The sequence below is a fragment of the Parasteatoda tepidariorum genome, chromosome 2 (genome assembly GCF_043381705.1).
Source record: "Parasteatoda tepidariorum isolate YZ-2023 chromosome 2, CAS_Ptep_4.0, whole genome shotgun sequence".
Classification (NCBI taxonomy): domain Eukaryota; kingdom Metazoa; phylum Arthropoda; class Arachnida; order Araneae; family Theridiidae; genus Parasteatoda; species Parasteatoda tepidariorum.
In genome coordinates, this window is record NC_092205.1 from 28,700,843 (window position 1) to 28,714,242 (window position 13,400).

At 29.8% G+C, this 13,400-nt stretch overlaps 1 protein-coding gene across 1 annotated transcript; it reads left to right on the forward strand.

Moving 5' to 3' along the window:
* The first annotated feature begins 5,930 nt into the window (after positions 1 to 5,930).
* On the forward strand, positions 5,931 to 11,936 carry LOC107449628 (uncharacterized). Its single transcript, XM_043044031.2, has 5 exons — positions 5,931 to 6,013; positions 7,597 to 7,713; positions 9,997 to 10,123; positions 11,665 to 11,722; positions 11,797 to 11,936. The coding sequence occupies exons 1-5, from the start codon at positions 5,948 to 5,950 to the stop codon at positions 11,873 to 11,875; spliced, it is 447 nt and encodes a 148-aa protein (XP_042899965.2). The 5' UTR covers positions 5,931 to 5,947; the 3' UTR covers positions 11,876 to 11,936.
* The last annotated feature ends 1,464 nt before the right edge of the window (positions 11,937 to 13,400 follow it).

Consider the following 13,400-nt stretch of genomic DNA (forward strand, 5'->3'; position numbering starts at 1 on the left):
ATAGGTCACATGTGTGGGTATCCGTGATCTTCTTCTTCTTGAAGTGAAAATACCCTATTAAAAACATATTATGAAGCCCATTTACGATTTCTCAATTATATTTTTAGTTTAAAGACATGCAAAAACTGGAATTTTTTCAATTGTTTAGCGGAAGACGATTCAATTTTGCCAAATATTTTGAATTTTTTCATGTAACATCAGTGCTTAAGTATATTTTTAGTTTAGAGACATTTAAAAACTGTAATTTTTTCATTTGTTTAACAGAGGACGATTCAGTTTTGCCAAATATTTTTAATTATTTAAGATAACATCAGTGATGCTTGCTAGTTTATAACTCTATTCAAAAACTTGTTTATGGCGCATTTTATAATACTAAATTTTCTTTTAATCCATTATGCCAGATTATTTGAATGATCAACGTAATAATGGTAGTAAAATCGTATTACGTCACCATATTAGTATTTCGAGTTATCTGAAATCACGTGTTTATTTTAGTTTTTAGTTATGCTCTTAGAACGTTAAACTATAAAATTAATAAATTAAAATAAACTGTAATTTAAAGAAAATAATACGTAAGTTATGTACTGAAAAACAAAATTAATGGAGAAATGGTACAAATTTGTTAAGGAAAAACTTTAAAAAAAATTTCAACATTATTACTGACCCCAATGATAAGTAATTTTAGTAGTAGTTACTAATTGAAATTTTGAAAAAAAAAACGAGTTATGTACTAATTAATTGCAAAGATGATGGGAATATGGAACTAATTTGTTCAAGAAAGTGCAAAAAAATCGATAAACTGTTATTGACGTCAATGATGCCTTATCAATTTTGGCAATAGGTACTAATTGAAATAAAAATATAATCTTTGTACTAAAAAGCAAAATTAATTGAGAGAATGAATTTATTCTTTATGGAGAACCGTTAAAAGTCGTCATACTAATATTTTAAACAAGGATGCTTAATGTTGGTATAATTATAGTACATGGTGCACGATTATCTGTGTAGAAAACGCGATTTTCCCTTCTATTAAATTAAATCCAGTTTCCACTCTGTGGAGTTTAAGTATTTATACTTTGATTTTTTTAATCTCAGTATATAATCTTCATCTGACTTGCTTTTGTTTTCTATCTTTATCTATCTTGCGGCAGTCAGGAGTATGGTTGTTCGCGGTATTTTAACGCATAAAGCAGAAACTGCTCTCACACTGATAACATAAGAATGTGGGGCCTCCCTGGTTGAGCGGTATCGCCCGTCAAACACAGTGTGAAGCGTGGGGGAGGCGGGTACGAATCCCGTCGTAAGCCTGGATGTATTCTTGGTGATTTCTTCGCGATGTCCTTCTCCAAATTGTTCTATCTGTATTGTACTTGACAAAGATTTATAAGCCTAAATTGAGCAAACAAGCCTGCAAATGTATGTAATGTCAATAAAGCATAATAAAACATAAAAATGCCACCCTGATGACGCTGCCATGTCTGTTAGTGCTGCACGTGATAGGGATTGCTTGTAAATGCTTTATATTGTTTCTTTGCTCCAACAAACGTTGCGAGTTACTGCGTTGCGCTTCTTGTCGCCAAGCTTTCGGCCGCTGCAGGGAAAGTTCGTGATGTGCCTGGTGTGTTTCAGAATGTTCGCCTATCTTTTCTTCGCCGTTGTACTGCGTGCATAGCCGCTGCCGGCCACTGTTTTGAACACTTATTGTAATCACATGCCATTAAATTTGCTTTTATAACTTAACTTCATCGTTCTTTGTGTGTTTTTGCCTCATATAAGAACATAAACTTTGACGCCCTCTAGCGGTTTTGNATATATATATATATATATATATATATATATATATATATATATATATATATATATATATATATATATATATATATATATATATATATATATATATATATATATATATATATATATATATATATATATATATATATATATATATATATATATATATATATATATATATATATATATATATATATATAACCGTATATATATATATATATATATATATATATATATATAAATTTCTTTGTTAATTTTTGAAAGTCATATTAAAAATAATTGTTTAATTTTTCCATAAAATATGCAACATTACATTTCCTCTTTTCAGTAGTTTTCCAATTTTAACTGATTTATTTTCGTGAAATATGCATTTAGTTTTTAAAATTCTTTTGGTTCTTACAGAGTAGAAAGCTTTCTTTATCAACGATATCCATTTCTTATTTTAAAAGCAAATTGAATGTTTATTTAGCATTCTTTAAGGAATAGTTTCGAATTTATTTTATAGTGCAAATAAAGGGTGGCGCTTTTTGTTTTCACGTTATCAATATAAATATAAAATAATGTTCGTTGTTTTCAAAATTCAAAGGTTCTTTGGGTTTTATTTTCGAATAAATTTTGAGAATAATGCTAAAAGACTTAGTATAGCATGATATAGTTGAAAGAATTTTCTGTAAATAATGAAAACGTTTAAAGATGAATTTAAATATTATTTTAAAGGGAAAATTTTTGAGCTAGAACGCTAAGCACTGGCGCGTCTATTAGAATGCTCTCTAATTATTTTATATCGAATCACTAGGTTAAATAAAAATTTCCAAAACCACTTCAATGCTATCAACTATCTAATAAACAGTATTTACCATCCATTCACGGCTAGGAGTATTACTTTAAACTTAAGCTTTGAAACCGTTTTCAACTGGCATGGTTAAAAAAAGACCGAGAACACAAAAGTTTACGGTTTTGTAACCTTTGCAATTAGCATAGTTTCAAAACCGTAAAAATGAAGTTTAACTGAATATCGGAGTTGGGTTATGTTAGGCTAAAGATTAGTCAGATTGAGTCCCTTAGCCCTCGAGTCTCTTAGAGTTTGGAACTAGTCCAATAAAGTATTTTCCATGGCTGATACTCACTGCGGAGCAGTGGCTAAGAGTCTATTCCCCTTGCCAAACTCTTAAAAAAATCTACCAAAGAACATCTATTGAATAAGGCAAATCCCTGCTCTGCACCTCATCGTGGTTCGAGGGTGAAACGTCTTTGGACGGCTAGCGCAGACGGAAGGGATGGTAGACCGAAGACTGCCAAGCTGATAAAAAGCCTCCCTTTGTTGCTCATATAGCTTAATTAGTTATAATATAGCTTAATTGGTTTATCTAGTGGGATCATCTGTCATGAAAGAAGGGAAACATTAGACATTTTTGTGTTAAGCATTTCTGTGGTGCTGCCATTCAAGTGTGGATGAGAGTTTCGTTTACCAATAGTCCAGGATAACAAATTGAGGAGTACATGACACTGGTAACTCCTCTTGCATTGGAGGTTTGAAGAAAACATTTTAAAGTGAAGGCTGAAATTTGAACCCCCATTCTGCCGGTCATGAGATTGACTATTTAGCTCTCTCAGCTGAAGCATGGACGCATCTGCAAGGAACTCAGTGGTTTCATACGGCTAAGTGGCTTAACCACCACTTATTGCAACAAGTTTAGAAGGCATCTATTGTTGTGTTAGGCATCTGATTGTGGAAAATAAAAATATGAATTCGTAATTCTTATCACATGGCTTAACTTCCAGTTATCGAGGAACGGCGCTCGATTCTTATTGGCTGGAAGCCTAGTTGACGCGGATAAAACTCTAGTTGTTTAACCTTATTAGGTAAAGAGGACAATATACGATTTTTCTCACAGTTAACAGTTTGAATGCCATCCTATTTATGGTTATTTGACTGTTTATGTTGAATATGATAAAATTATTGTTCTACTTAGTTGTTAAAATTAATATGATAAAATTAATTCTTATTTAATGATTTTTGTCGAAACATTTTTAACAGTGTATTTAAGAAACTAATACTAAATTATCAATACCATCTAATTTTAATAAACATGCAATAATGATATTCATAGATTCAAATAAAAATGACCATTCAGTGTACATCGTACTCATTTTAAATTAAAGTAAGTCATTCTACAACAAACAATTCGCAATCAAAATAGAGTGCAATTCTTAGCATTTATTTTACTTCAAAATATCGAAAAAAATTTAATCAATAGAAAATTATTGTGTTCTTCATTTTTACACTAGCTTTAGAACTTCTAATAAATCTTCTTTGATAATTGTTAAAATTGAAATATCGTAAACTCATTTAAATAAAGACAACGTTTCCACGAAAACATTTCAGATAAATCTGCATAAATTTTTATAGCAATCATTGTAATAGCCAGAAAATGTTAACGTGAAACGAAAAATTGATTTACAGAGACACTTAGTGGGAAGGAATATCTTCACTTTTGCCTTTAATATATATTTGACTTTAATTTTTGATTATTTTCACCAGTTAGGGAAACCACAACATCGTAATGCAGTAGATAAATTTAATTTTAAAGATTTTATGTAAGGAAAAATCTATTTTACAGCATCAAAAGTAAACAATTACTATAATTTTTTAATGCAAGCTTTTTTGTGCAAGATTATTTTATTGCAAGATTGCTATAAAATAATTACTTTTAATGTTTTAAAAACTCAATACGATAACATTTGTGCATCAGCAATTAAGTGTTAAATCAAAAGGTTACCTGGTTTTTAGAATATATTTTGTTTAAAAAAAAGTTACGTAAAGGGAGGGCAAGGGCACATCATTTATACATCAGAAGTGGCTTGACAGATAAACAAATATCCTTTTTTTAAAGTTTATTTGCATTAAATCCTACTTCACCCCGAAATTGTCCTAATCAGGTAATAAAAAATCAGATAAAGAAAGTCGGGAGAAAATAAAATGAACGATTAACTGCGTTCTGCGAAAGGAACCATATTTTATTTCTCATTAGTAAGAAATCTTTTAAAGATATTATCAAGAGAATTATTGTTTGCCACAGAAAATACAAACTCGTGAGAAAATATTTGAGCTGAAAACAGTTGACATGAGAATGGCGGCTTTTTTGTAGTTTATTTTTCAGTCAGTAGCGCCACTTGTTAAAGAATTTAGTAACTAACTGTGAAATTAGCTGATAATAAAGTCTCAGTTTCTAAAGTAGAACGCAGCAAACCACACTTATCGTTTTTCTTATACTGATTTTTCAAATCACCAGGTCCTTTAAAAACACTCGAAATAACTACATAAGTGATCCCAGCTTTCTCTCGTGCAGGAAAGTAAAAGATATTTTTTCTTGCCATTGTAAATTACTTACAAAATTTAATGGTTTAATATTTTCTGAGGCTTTAGACTTTTTAAAGAATGCTGAATGTTTCAAAATATTATTCAGGGCTTTGAACTTGTACGAGGGTTGCTATTTATATTTCTGGCCTAATAATGAAAAAACAAACATGTTGGATGAAATTGGTTTTATTGTTTTTCAAAATATTTTCCATGATGATCAANTCAAAATATTATTCAGGGCTTTGAACTTGTAGTAATATAATTATGTAACAAAAGTGTCCTATCCATCTCTATTTACACCCTTACTTGTTTAACATAAAATCCAAAACCAATGTTGTGAAAGGTACACCACCTTTCAAAATCGGAACATAAATTTCATAATAGGCACATGAAAGCAAAATGACTGTCACAATAACAAATGGAAAAAAATATTTTGAAAATACGTACAGAGAACGAGAAAAAAAAGCATAAAAACAACCGCAGCGTTGTTGTATTTTAATATAAATAGGTTTTTTTTTATTTATGACAATTGTTTGCTTTTTGTATGTTCACACTTAATATTTATTTCACATTTTGCTTAGAAATTGTATCACAATTTGGAATGTTTCATATTAGATCTCATTAAATCTATGCTAAAAAATAGCGCTTCTGGTGTACGAATTACAATAATAAGCCCGTCCAATTTTTTTTTTAAATGTTTATACTCAAATGATATTATGCAGATATTCAGGGATAAACATTCCCAAAAGATTTAACCAGTTTCAAATTTCAGTGAAGCAGAAAAAAGCTGATATGGAAGCAGAAATCCGAGACATTGAAGTTAAATACGAAAACATGCAAGAAAGTATTGCAAAAAAGGTATCGCACCCCCCTCTTTAAAATGGGACATTGTGTATTTAAATATTCTAAATCATGTTTCACAAATATCAGAAGAGTAAATTATTTAATACATGAGAGCTCACCCCCTAAACAATGTAATACCGAAGTTTCCTAAATGGGGGCTCCAACCTAGAAGGCTTTTGTCGAACGAACCATACTAATTACTCAGTACTTCCTCGTAAGAGGACCTATAATGATAGCCTTCAAGAATAAATTCTTTTATAAAATGAGATAAATTTTTAAAAAATTTTTTGATTATCCAGTTAGCTCCTAAAACAATCCAACTATACAAAGAAAAAATCATTCTAAATAACTTTTAATTTAATAATCAGCTCTTCATTTATTAAATTTTAAGTTAAACGGTTCGAAAGGTAGAACTAAATATGTTAATTACTTAGTGCTATTTCTGAATAAATTTAGTTATACTTTCTGAGAACAAATAAATTTTTTTTATTAATTATTTTTTAGATGAATGCCGTTCTCTAAGCATGGGGAGCTGCCACAATTTAGAAAATATGGTCTTGATTCGATAAAATATGGTTTATTTGAATGAGAGGACGAAAATTTATTTTATCCTATCTCTAAAACTATCTACGCGAATCAAAACAATTTTTGCGTTCATCTTAAGTTAATCCTATGCAAAAAATATTTTTTAACTATTATTTAATGTTTTTTAACATTTTATTTGATAATAAAAAAAATTAATCATAAATTATGATTAGTTTTACGTCGTATTAGTTTATTAATTAATTTAAATTAATATTAAAAAAACTGTAATTTTTATGAAAATACAAAACCGTATATTTAACGAAATCGACCGAATTGCTCAAAAGAAATTAAAATTCATATATGCTACTCTTTAAAATTTTATTGTTTAAAATAATTTAAAATAAACACTCTTTGCCTAAAAATAACTTTTCGGATATTTTTTTTCGAATATATTATTTTTGTAACAAATACTTTATATATTACATTATTGTGTCACATGTTTTGGTTCGCAATATGACAAAATAAAATCTATATAAAGTGAAAAAAAATTTTCTCCTTAATTTTAATAATTTGCTTAAAGCCTCATGTCTCTTAGTTAAATTTTTGAGTCATATTTTAAGTGTCATAATCTTAATACGCTGTAGAAAAAAAGTGCAGTGGGTATAAATGTAAATAAAGAGGCAAATCACGAACCTAAGTAGCCTCTCTTAACTTCCACGGTTCTTCTAGATTTTTTTTCTTCTTTTCTACCTTTATTTTATATTCCTTTTCTCAAATCAGTGCTGTTTTTCTGGTTAGTCTTGATTATGAGTGTCAATTTTCGAGCTCTCAAAACCCATCTATTTTTTAACCTAAAGCTAAAGAAGGTTTTACATTATCGAGCATATCTTTTCGTTTCAGTTTCTTGATATTATTCATTATATATATATTTATTAACAGCAAAGAGAGTTATAAATAAAATATTCCCTGGTGATCCATTAAAATTCCTATTACTTTAAAATTAATCAAAAATAGTTGTTACTATTTAATTTTAATTTATTTTATTATGCTTTAAATCATTATATGACACGCAGAGGAAAAGACTCGTCGAAAGAGAAGTGCATTTAAGAGCAACTCACTTACGGCAGGAGATATTGCAGGAGAGAATTAGAGAACTAAAAGGTGAAAAGAAAATGCTACAAAAACAGCAGGTAAGTTTTAATAATTGTTCTCTTCTTGATTAAATACAAATACATTCTGAGGGAAGAAACATTTTCCTTAAATTCGAGGCAATTCTTCTTTATTTATTTATTTTCGTTATCAAACTGAATCAATTTTGCATTCTAGATCAGCTGTTCCCAAATGGTATTCCACGGAACCCCAGAGTTCAGTGGAAGGATCATATGGGTTTCGAAAGTTAAGAATTGTTTTCAAACAGTTTTGATTTTTGAAATTTGTAATTAAATTTATATCCATTTATAAATCCATTATTTATTTAGTATTTCCATTATTTTTATGAAAGCATTTAATTGAAACGCTGCCGACCGGCCTGTGTATGGGGCAGGGAACTGTCCTTGCATCAGAAAGGTCCTGGGTTCGAATCCCGGCAAGGGATGGATATTTCTTTCTCTCTGTGTGTGTGTTCTATGTCCTTTCTCCTTTGTGCGTGAATGTGACCCGCCCTATAAACGGGTTGTGGTTGTGTGAATGGCATGGCAGAAGTCGATCCTGCCCATAGATCGCACCCCCACTGGAAAGAAATACGCCAAAGGAAAATTATTTGAAATGCTTGTACAGAAAGAAATTTCAAAACAATGTTTTTCTATTAACAATATAATTAATGAATTATGAAAAGGATATGCATTAGTTAAAAACTTTAAAAATAACCAAGTTCAACAAAGAAGAAGTACGTTTCTCTGATAGCCATTCTCAATGTTTATTTTCTTTCGTTTCCGTTTCAATGGAAACCATTTTCTAGCACATTCATGTTCAATTAATGCATGCAGACTTGAAATATTTGTGAAAGAATATAGAATGTGTCACTTAAGAGAATTGATACTTGACAGGCTTGGTTTACTCGAAATAGAATGGAAAAAAGCAGTTGCAAACGTAAACAAATGCTACGTTTCAAAAATCTATCAGGATCAAGATACCCACATTGCGTCATTTGCAGGTATCCCATAGAGTCCTGGAATAAGAGGAGCCTTATCCCATTGAGAATCCCGAGACTTTGCAAATCAAATAATCGGGACATAGCGGAGGAGGAAAACAATCATATTATTCCATATTTGGCTGGTGAATTAAAGAAAGAGACTAATAAGATTCATGCTTATTAACCTATTTTTACAGACTGATAAAATGTTAGACTAATAAAAAAGAGACTAATAAAATTCTTGAAACTAGTTTTTATTCAGAGTTTTTAATTTTATTATTATGTATTGAAGTATCCTCCAATTTGATTTATTTATATATTTATTTTGAATGTAAATTTTGTGGTTTAGAAAAAATGCTTTATCGGAATTTAGAATCATTCTCCATTTGTGATGAACACTAGTGCCGTAGGAAGAAATATTAAAACAGGCTAACATAAACTAGAATGAACGAAATCTCGCTTTGCAATAGTATTCCTGCAAGTGACGTCATCTTAAGTAAATTTTAATAAACATTTGTCGATTCAGCAACCAATCAGGTTCCACACACACGCGACCGTCGCCAATAGCCCATTGTGCAGCTCTAGTGCGACGTAAATTAACAACAATAATCCACACACACGCGTGACGTAGCTTATCGGTATCCAATTAAATCTAATTTAAATAATATGGTTATACCTAATCACTTCACTTCTTCTCGCGTTGCAAGTACCCAATTAATAATTTTTAATAATTGAAATAAGAAAAATATTTACATTGACGTACTATGTGTTTTCAATGATAAATAATATATATTGTATGTTTTATATAAAAAGATCTTTCACATATGCATTAAAAGGATTGTTTCGATTTCAGCAAATTAAGAATGTTAAGGAGCTCAGTTATTTGCGTTGCAGTGCATTTCAGAAAATCTGAAATTGTACTTGTCACTGAATTAATCCTTTTCGAAGTAGAAATGTTCCGCAATGTTGGCCAGGGGTCCCCATTAGGGGGGAAGGTGGGCAAACGATGCGCCCACTTAAGGCTTGGGGGGGATTTTTACACTAAATAAAACGAATAGTTTGGAGTTTGGGGGGGGGGAATTTGGTCGAGAGAATTTTTTGTTTTTAAGTACATAAATAAAAGAAGCATTGTCATGTTATGAGTAGAATGCAAGCAAAGTAGCACTATTTCGAACAAGCTAACATGGAAGGGGAAGTTAGCAAATTTTTTTTTTTGGGGGGGGGATGAATGCGCCCAAGAGCTTGGGGGCCACTGATGGTGGCTTACAAAGATGATGCATTCTTCATTAGAATTACAAAAATCTATGTATTGAAATCTAATATTTCTTATTCATATGTACAGGCAAAAATGAAAGTCCAGCTGAGTTCCATTAGGAAGGAGATTTGTTCTAAAGCATCGAACTTCAACGAAGAGTATTTGCTGGCCAAAAGAAGTGCAGCTCCAAAACCACTACATACATGCACTTATGGTAAGTACCCAATTGGGCGCAAAGTATATATATATATAACCAATGTTTTGTGTGTCCAACTTAATGTAACACTTTGGTTTGGAAAACCTAGAAGACTTAGAAACGTGTACTTCCTAAAGAAAATAGAAAAATATACAAGGGCTACTACGAAATAAAAAAAATTGTAACATTTGATAATTAAGTCGAGAATTATTATTAACCGTTAAAATTGAAGGAAATAATACCATACGAGCCAGTGCCCCCCTCCCCAAGCTCTTGGGCAAATTCTAAATCCCCCCCCCCAAACTATTCGTTTTATTTAGTGTAAAAATTCCTCCCAAGCTTTAAGTGGGCGCATCGTGCGCCCACCTCCCCCCTCCTGGTGGGGGTCCCTGATAGGAGCAGCTCTTCAGGTCACAGAAATGCAACTACAGAGCATGCTGAAAGGGCTATATTTGTTTAAGAACTTAACATAAAGTTGTTTTTTTTTCTTTGAAATTCTAACATTTTTGAAAGTTATTGCAATTTATGCTCATTTTTGGGAATTTTTTCTCATTTTTTTTAAATTTTAAGTTTTGTTTAATTTCACCTCTCAAAAACTAAGAAACGTGAAAAAACGGAGGCGTGTTGTAAAGAAATAAAAGGATTTCGATGGAATGAAAAATTTTATTCGAAAAATAAATAAAAATACGTAGAATTGAAATTTAACTTAACTGTTAAAACCATTTTTAACGAGTTATTATTTTTTCTTCTTCCAAATTATAATCTGTTTGAAAGTGATCGCAATTTCAATTTTTTTTCTTCAAATAATTATTTACCCATTGTTGTAGAAAAATTTATCTCTTTAGTGATTTTAATTTTATAAGTTTGACTTCAAAAGTAATAAAAAAATGAGAAAATGAAAAGTAAGAGAGAGATTAGATGTTGCAAGATATCATTTTTAAAAATGTATTGAAATTTTTCAAAATAATAATATTGAAGAGTGATAAAAGTTTCCAATGCGAACTGTTATGATATACCGTTATCGTTACAGATTGTTAACAAGTAAAATTACTTTTCGTTTATTACTTCGTATTGCGTCACACATTCTGAATTCCTAAGTTTATTATTATTTTTTTTATAAGTACAGCTGATGATTTTTCAAATCTAAGTACCAATCTAAGTAAGTACATTTCGTTACGTTTAGCATACTAATAAAATAAGACATAAAATTATAATAATTAGATATTTTACAAACAAAATTATCTTTATTATCAACTTAAAAAAAATATTGTATGAAAAACAACAACTGGGTCTGATTAGCATAACGAACAAGGGAGGAGTCAGCTAGAGATTATAAAAAGTTGTGATTTTGAATGATGGGAAATTCTTATTACACTTTTTTATTGTTCTTTTCATGAAATTTTTTTTAAGATCTTTTTTTTTTGTCACATCTGGCACACTTATTTTCCTACTTTTACAAAAAAAAAGAACAAAAAAAATATTTTAAATTTTTTAAATTATAATATTTTTATAAGCAATATATACTTTGGGGAATCGTCTGCCATTTATTTATTTTTCAGGTTCAGCGTTCAAGATAACAACTGCCCATCAAAATGCAGAAGCGGACAATTTTTTACCGTAAGTAGACAAAAAAAAATTCACAAGTTCATAAAGCCTCAAAACACATTTTGAACATTATCTCTCACTTTCAGCTTAATTGAGAAACCAGAACTAGAATCAATGGAAGCTTTGCTATTCGATGTCGACTTTAGCAGCAGCCCAGCCGAGTAGACATAGCGATACATTTGTAATATGAAAAGAATTTAGTAAAATAAAAGTTTGCTGCATTGGAGTTATTCTAGGTGTATAACTGATGATGTATGTATGGAAATGATTTATTATAGTCCTGTTACAACTCATTAATGGCTATTAAACACTTTAGGTTATCCAGTAAGTTTATCAACTAAGTACAAGTGAACCACAGCTATACTAAGCATTCAACCATACAAAATAAAAATTATTTATAAACAAATTTATCATAACTCAATTTATTATTGGAAACTTATTTCGTTTATTCTAAACAAATTACTTTTCACTGCCAACTTAACCATTATACATTGATACAGCTGATATTGCAAGGCTTGGTAGTGATTATACTCAGTAGTTTTTAGTTGATGCCCTTTCAAGTACGAAAAACAGCATTTTGGCATAATTTCCTCTTTAAAATTATTGAAAACAAATTTATCATAAACTCGAAGTCGGTTTACCTATTGGGCTGTTTGCAAAGTAATTTCGTTTAGTCCAAACAGAGGACTTTTCTTAGCTAACTTAACCTTAATCTGCATTATCATTCTATATTTTGACAGCTGATATAGCAAGGTTTGTTTGAGAATCAACTCAGTAGTTTTTGGCTTGTGCCCTTTCATATATTTCCATACTTGATAGGGCAAGAGAAAAACAACATTGTGGCATAATTTCCTTTTTTTCTAATTGAAAAGGTAAAAATGCCTTTCAAGCGAGAGAAAAAATTATCTGAAGTGCATTAAGAAAATGCATTGACAGTAAGTCGAGTAAGGAAAAAAGTATTTAAACCAAAATTTTGAAATATTTTAAATAAATGTATGCGTTTATTCTTATTTTTTTGTATGGAAAATAATTTTTTAAAAGTTTTTATACTTATCGTAAAATAATTACTTTCAAGTCCTTTACTTCTTAATTACTTTTCATACATTTTTAAGTTATATAATACTTTATGTTGACCCAAATTCATCGTTTTCCCCCTTATCTAGCAATCGTATGAACTGGCCCCATGAAAAACAATTAATCGATTTCCTATTGTGCATATAATTTACTGCATTTTAAATTTTATAACAGATCACTGTTATTTTTATTAAGCTATGAAATTAAGTTACTATTTGTAGATACAAAAATAGAATTCATTGAGGTCTGTTATCCCCCCCTCTTCAAAAAAGATTTCTCTCTATTTAGCAAAAGGAGATTTTTTTGTAATTTTGAATTTTTATTAATATTATCAATTCCTTAGAATAACAGACAAGAAAATAGTAATTTAAATAGCATACTAACATGTACTAAAAATGTAACTCCATTCTTTTATGAATTATAACAACTTTTTATGAATTATAAAATTGTTTAACAATGATCATAATATAAACAACATTCATATGAAGTATTTTCCTTCTACATCAGAAAAATATTTTCATGGAATTTTACAAATATTTCCATTCACTAAAATGACATTTTTAAATATGAAGTCATTTATTTGCAGGACAACATTTATTGCAAGACACATTAAAAA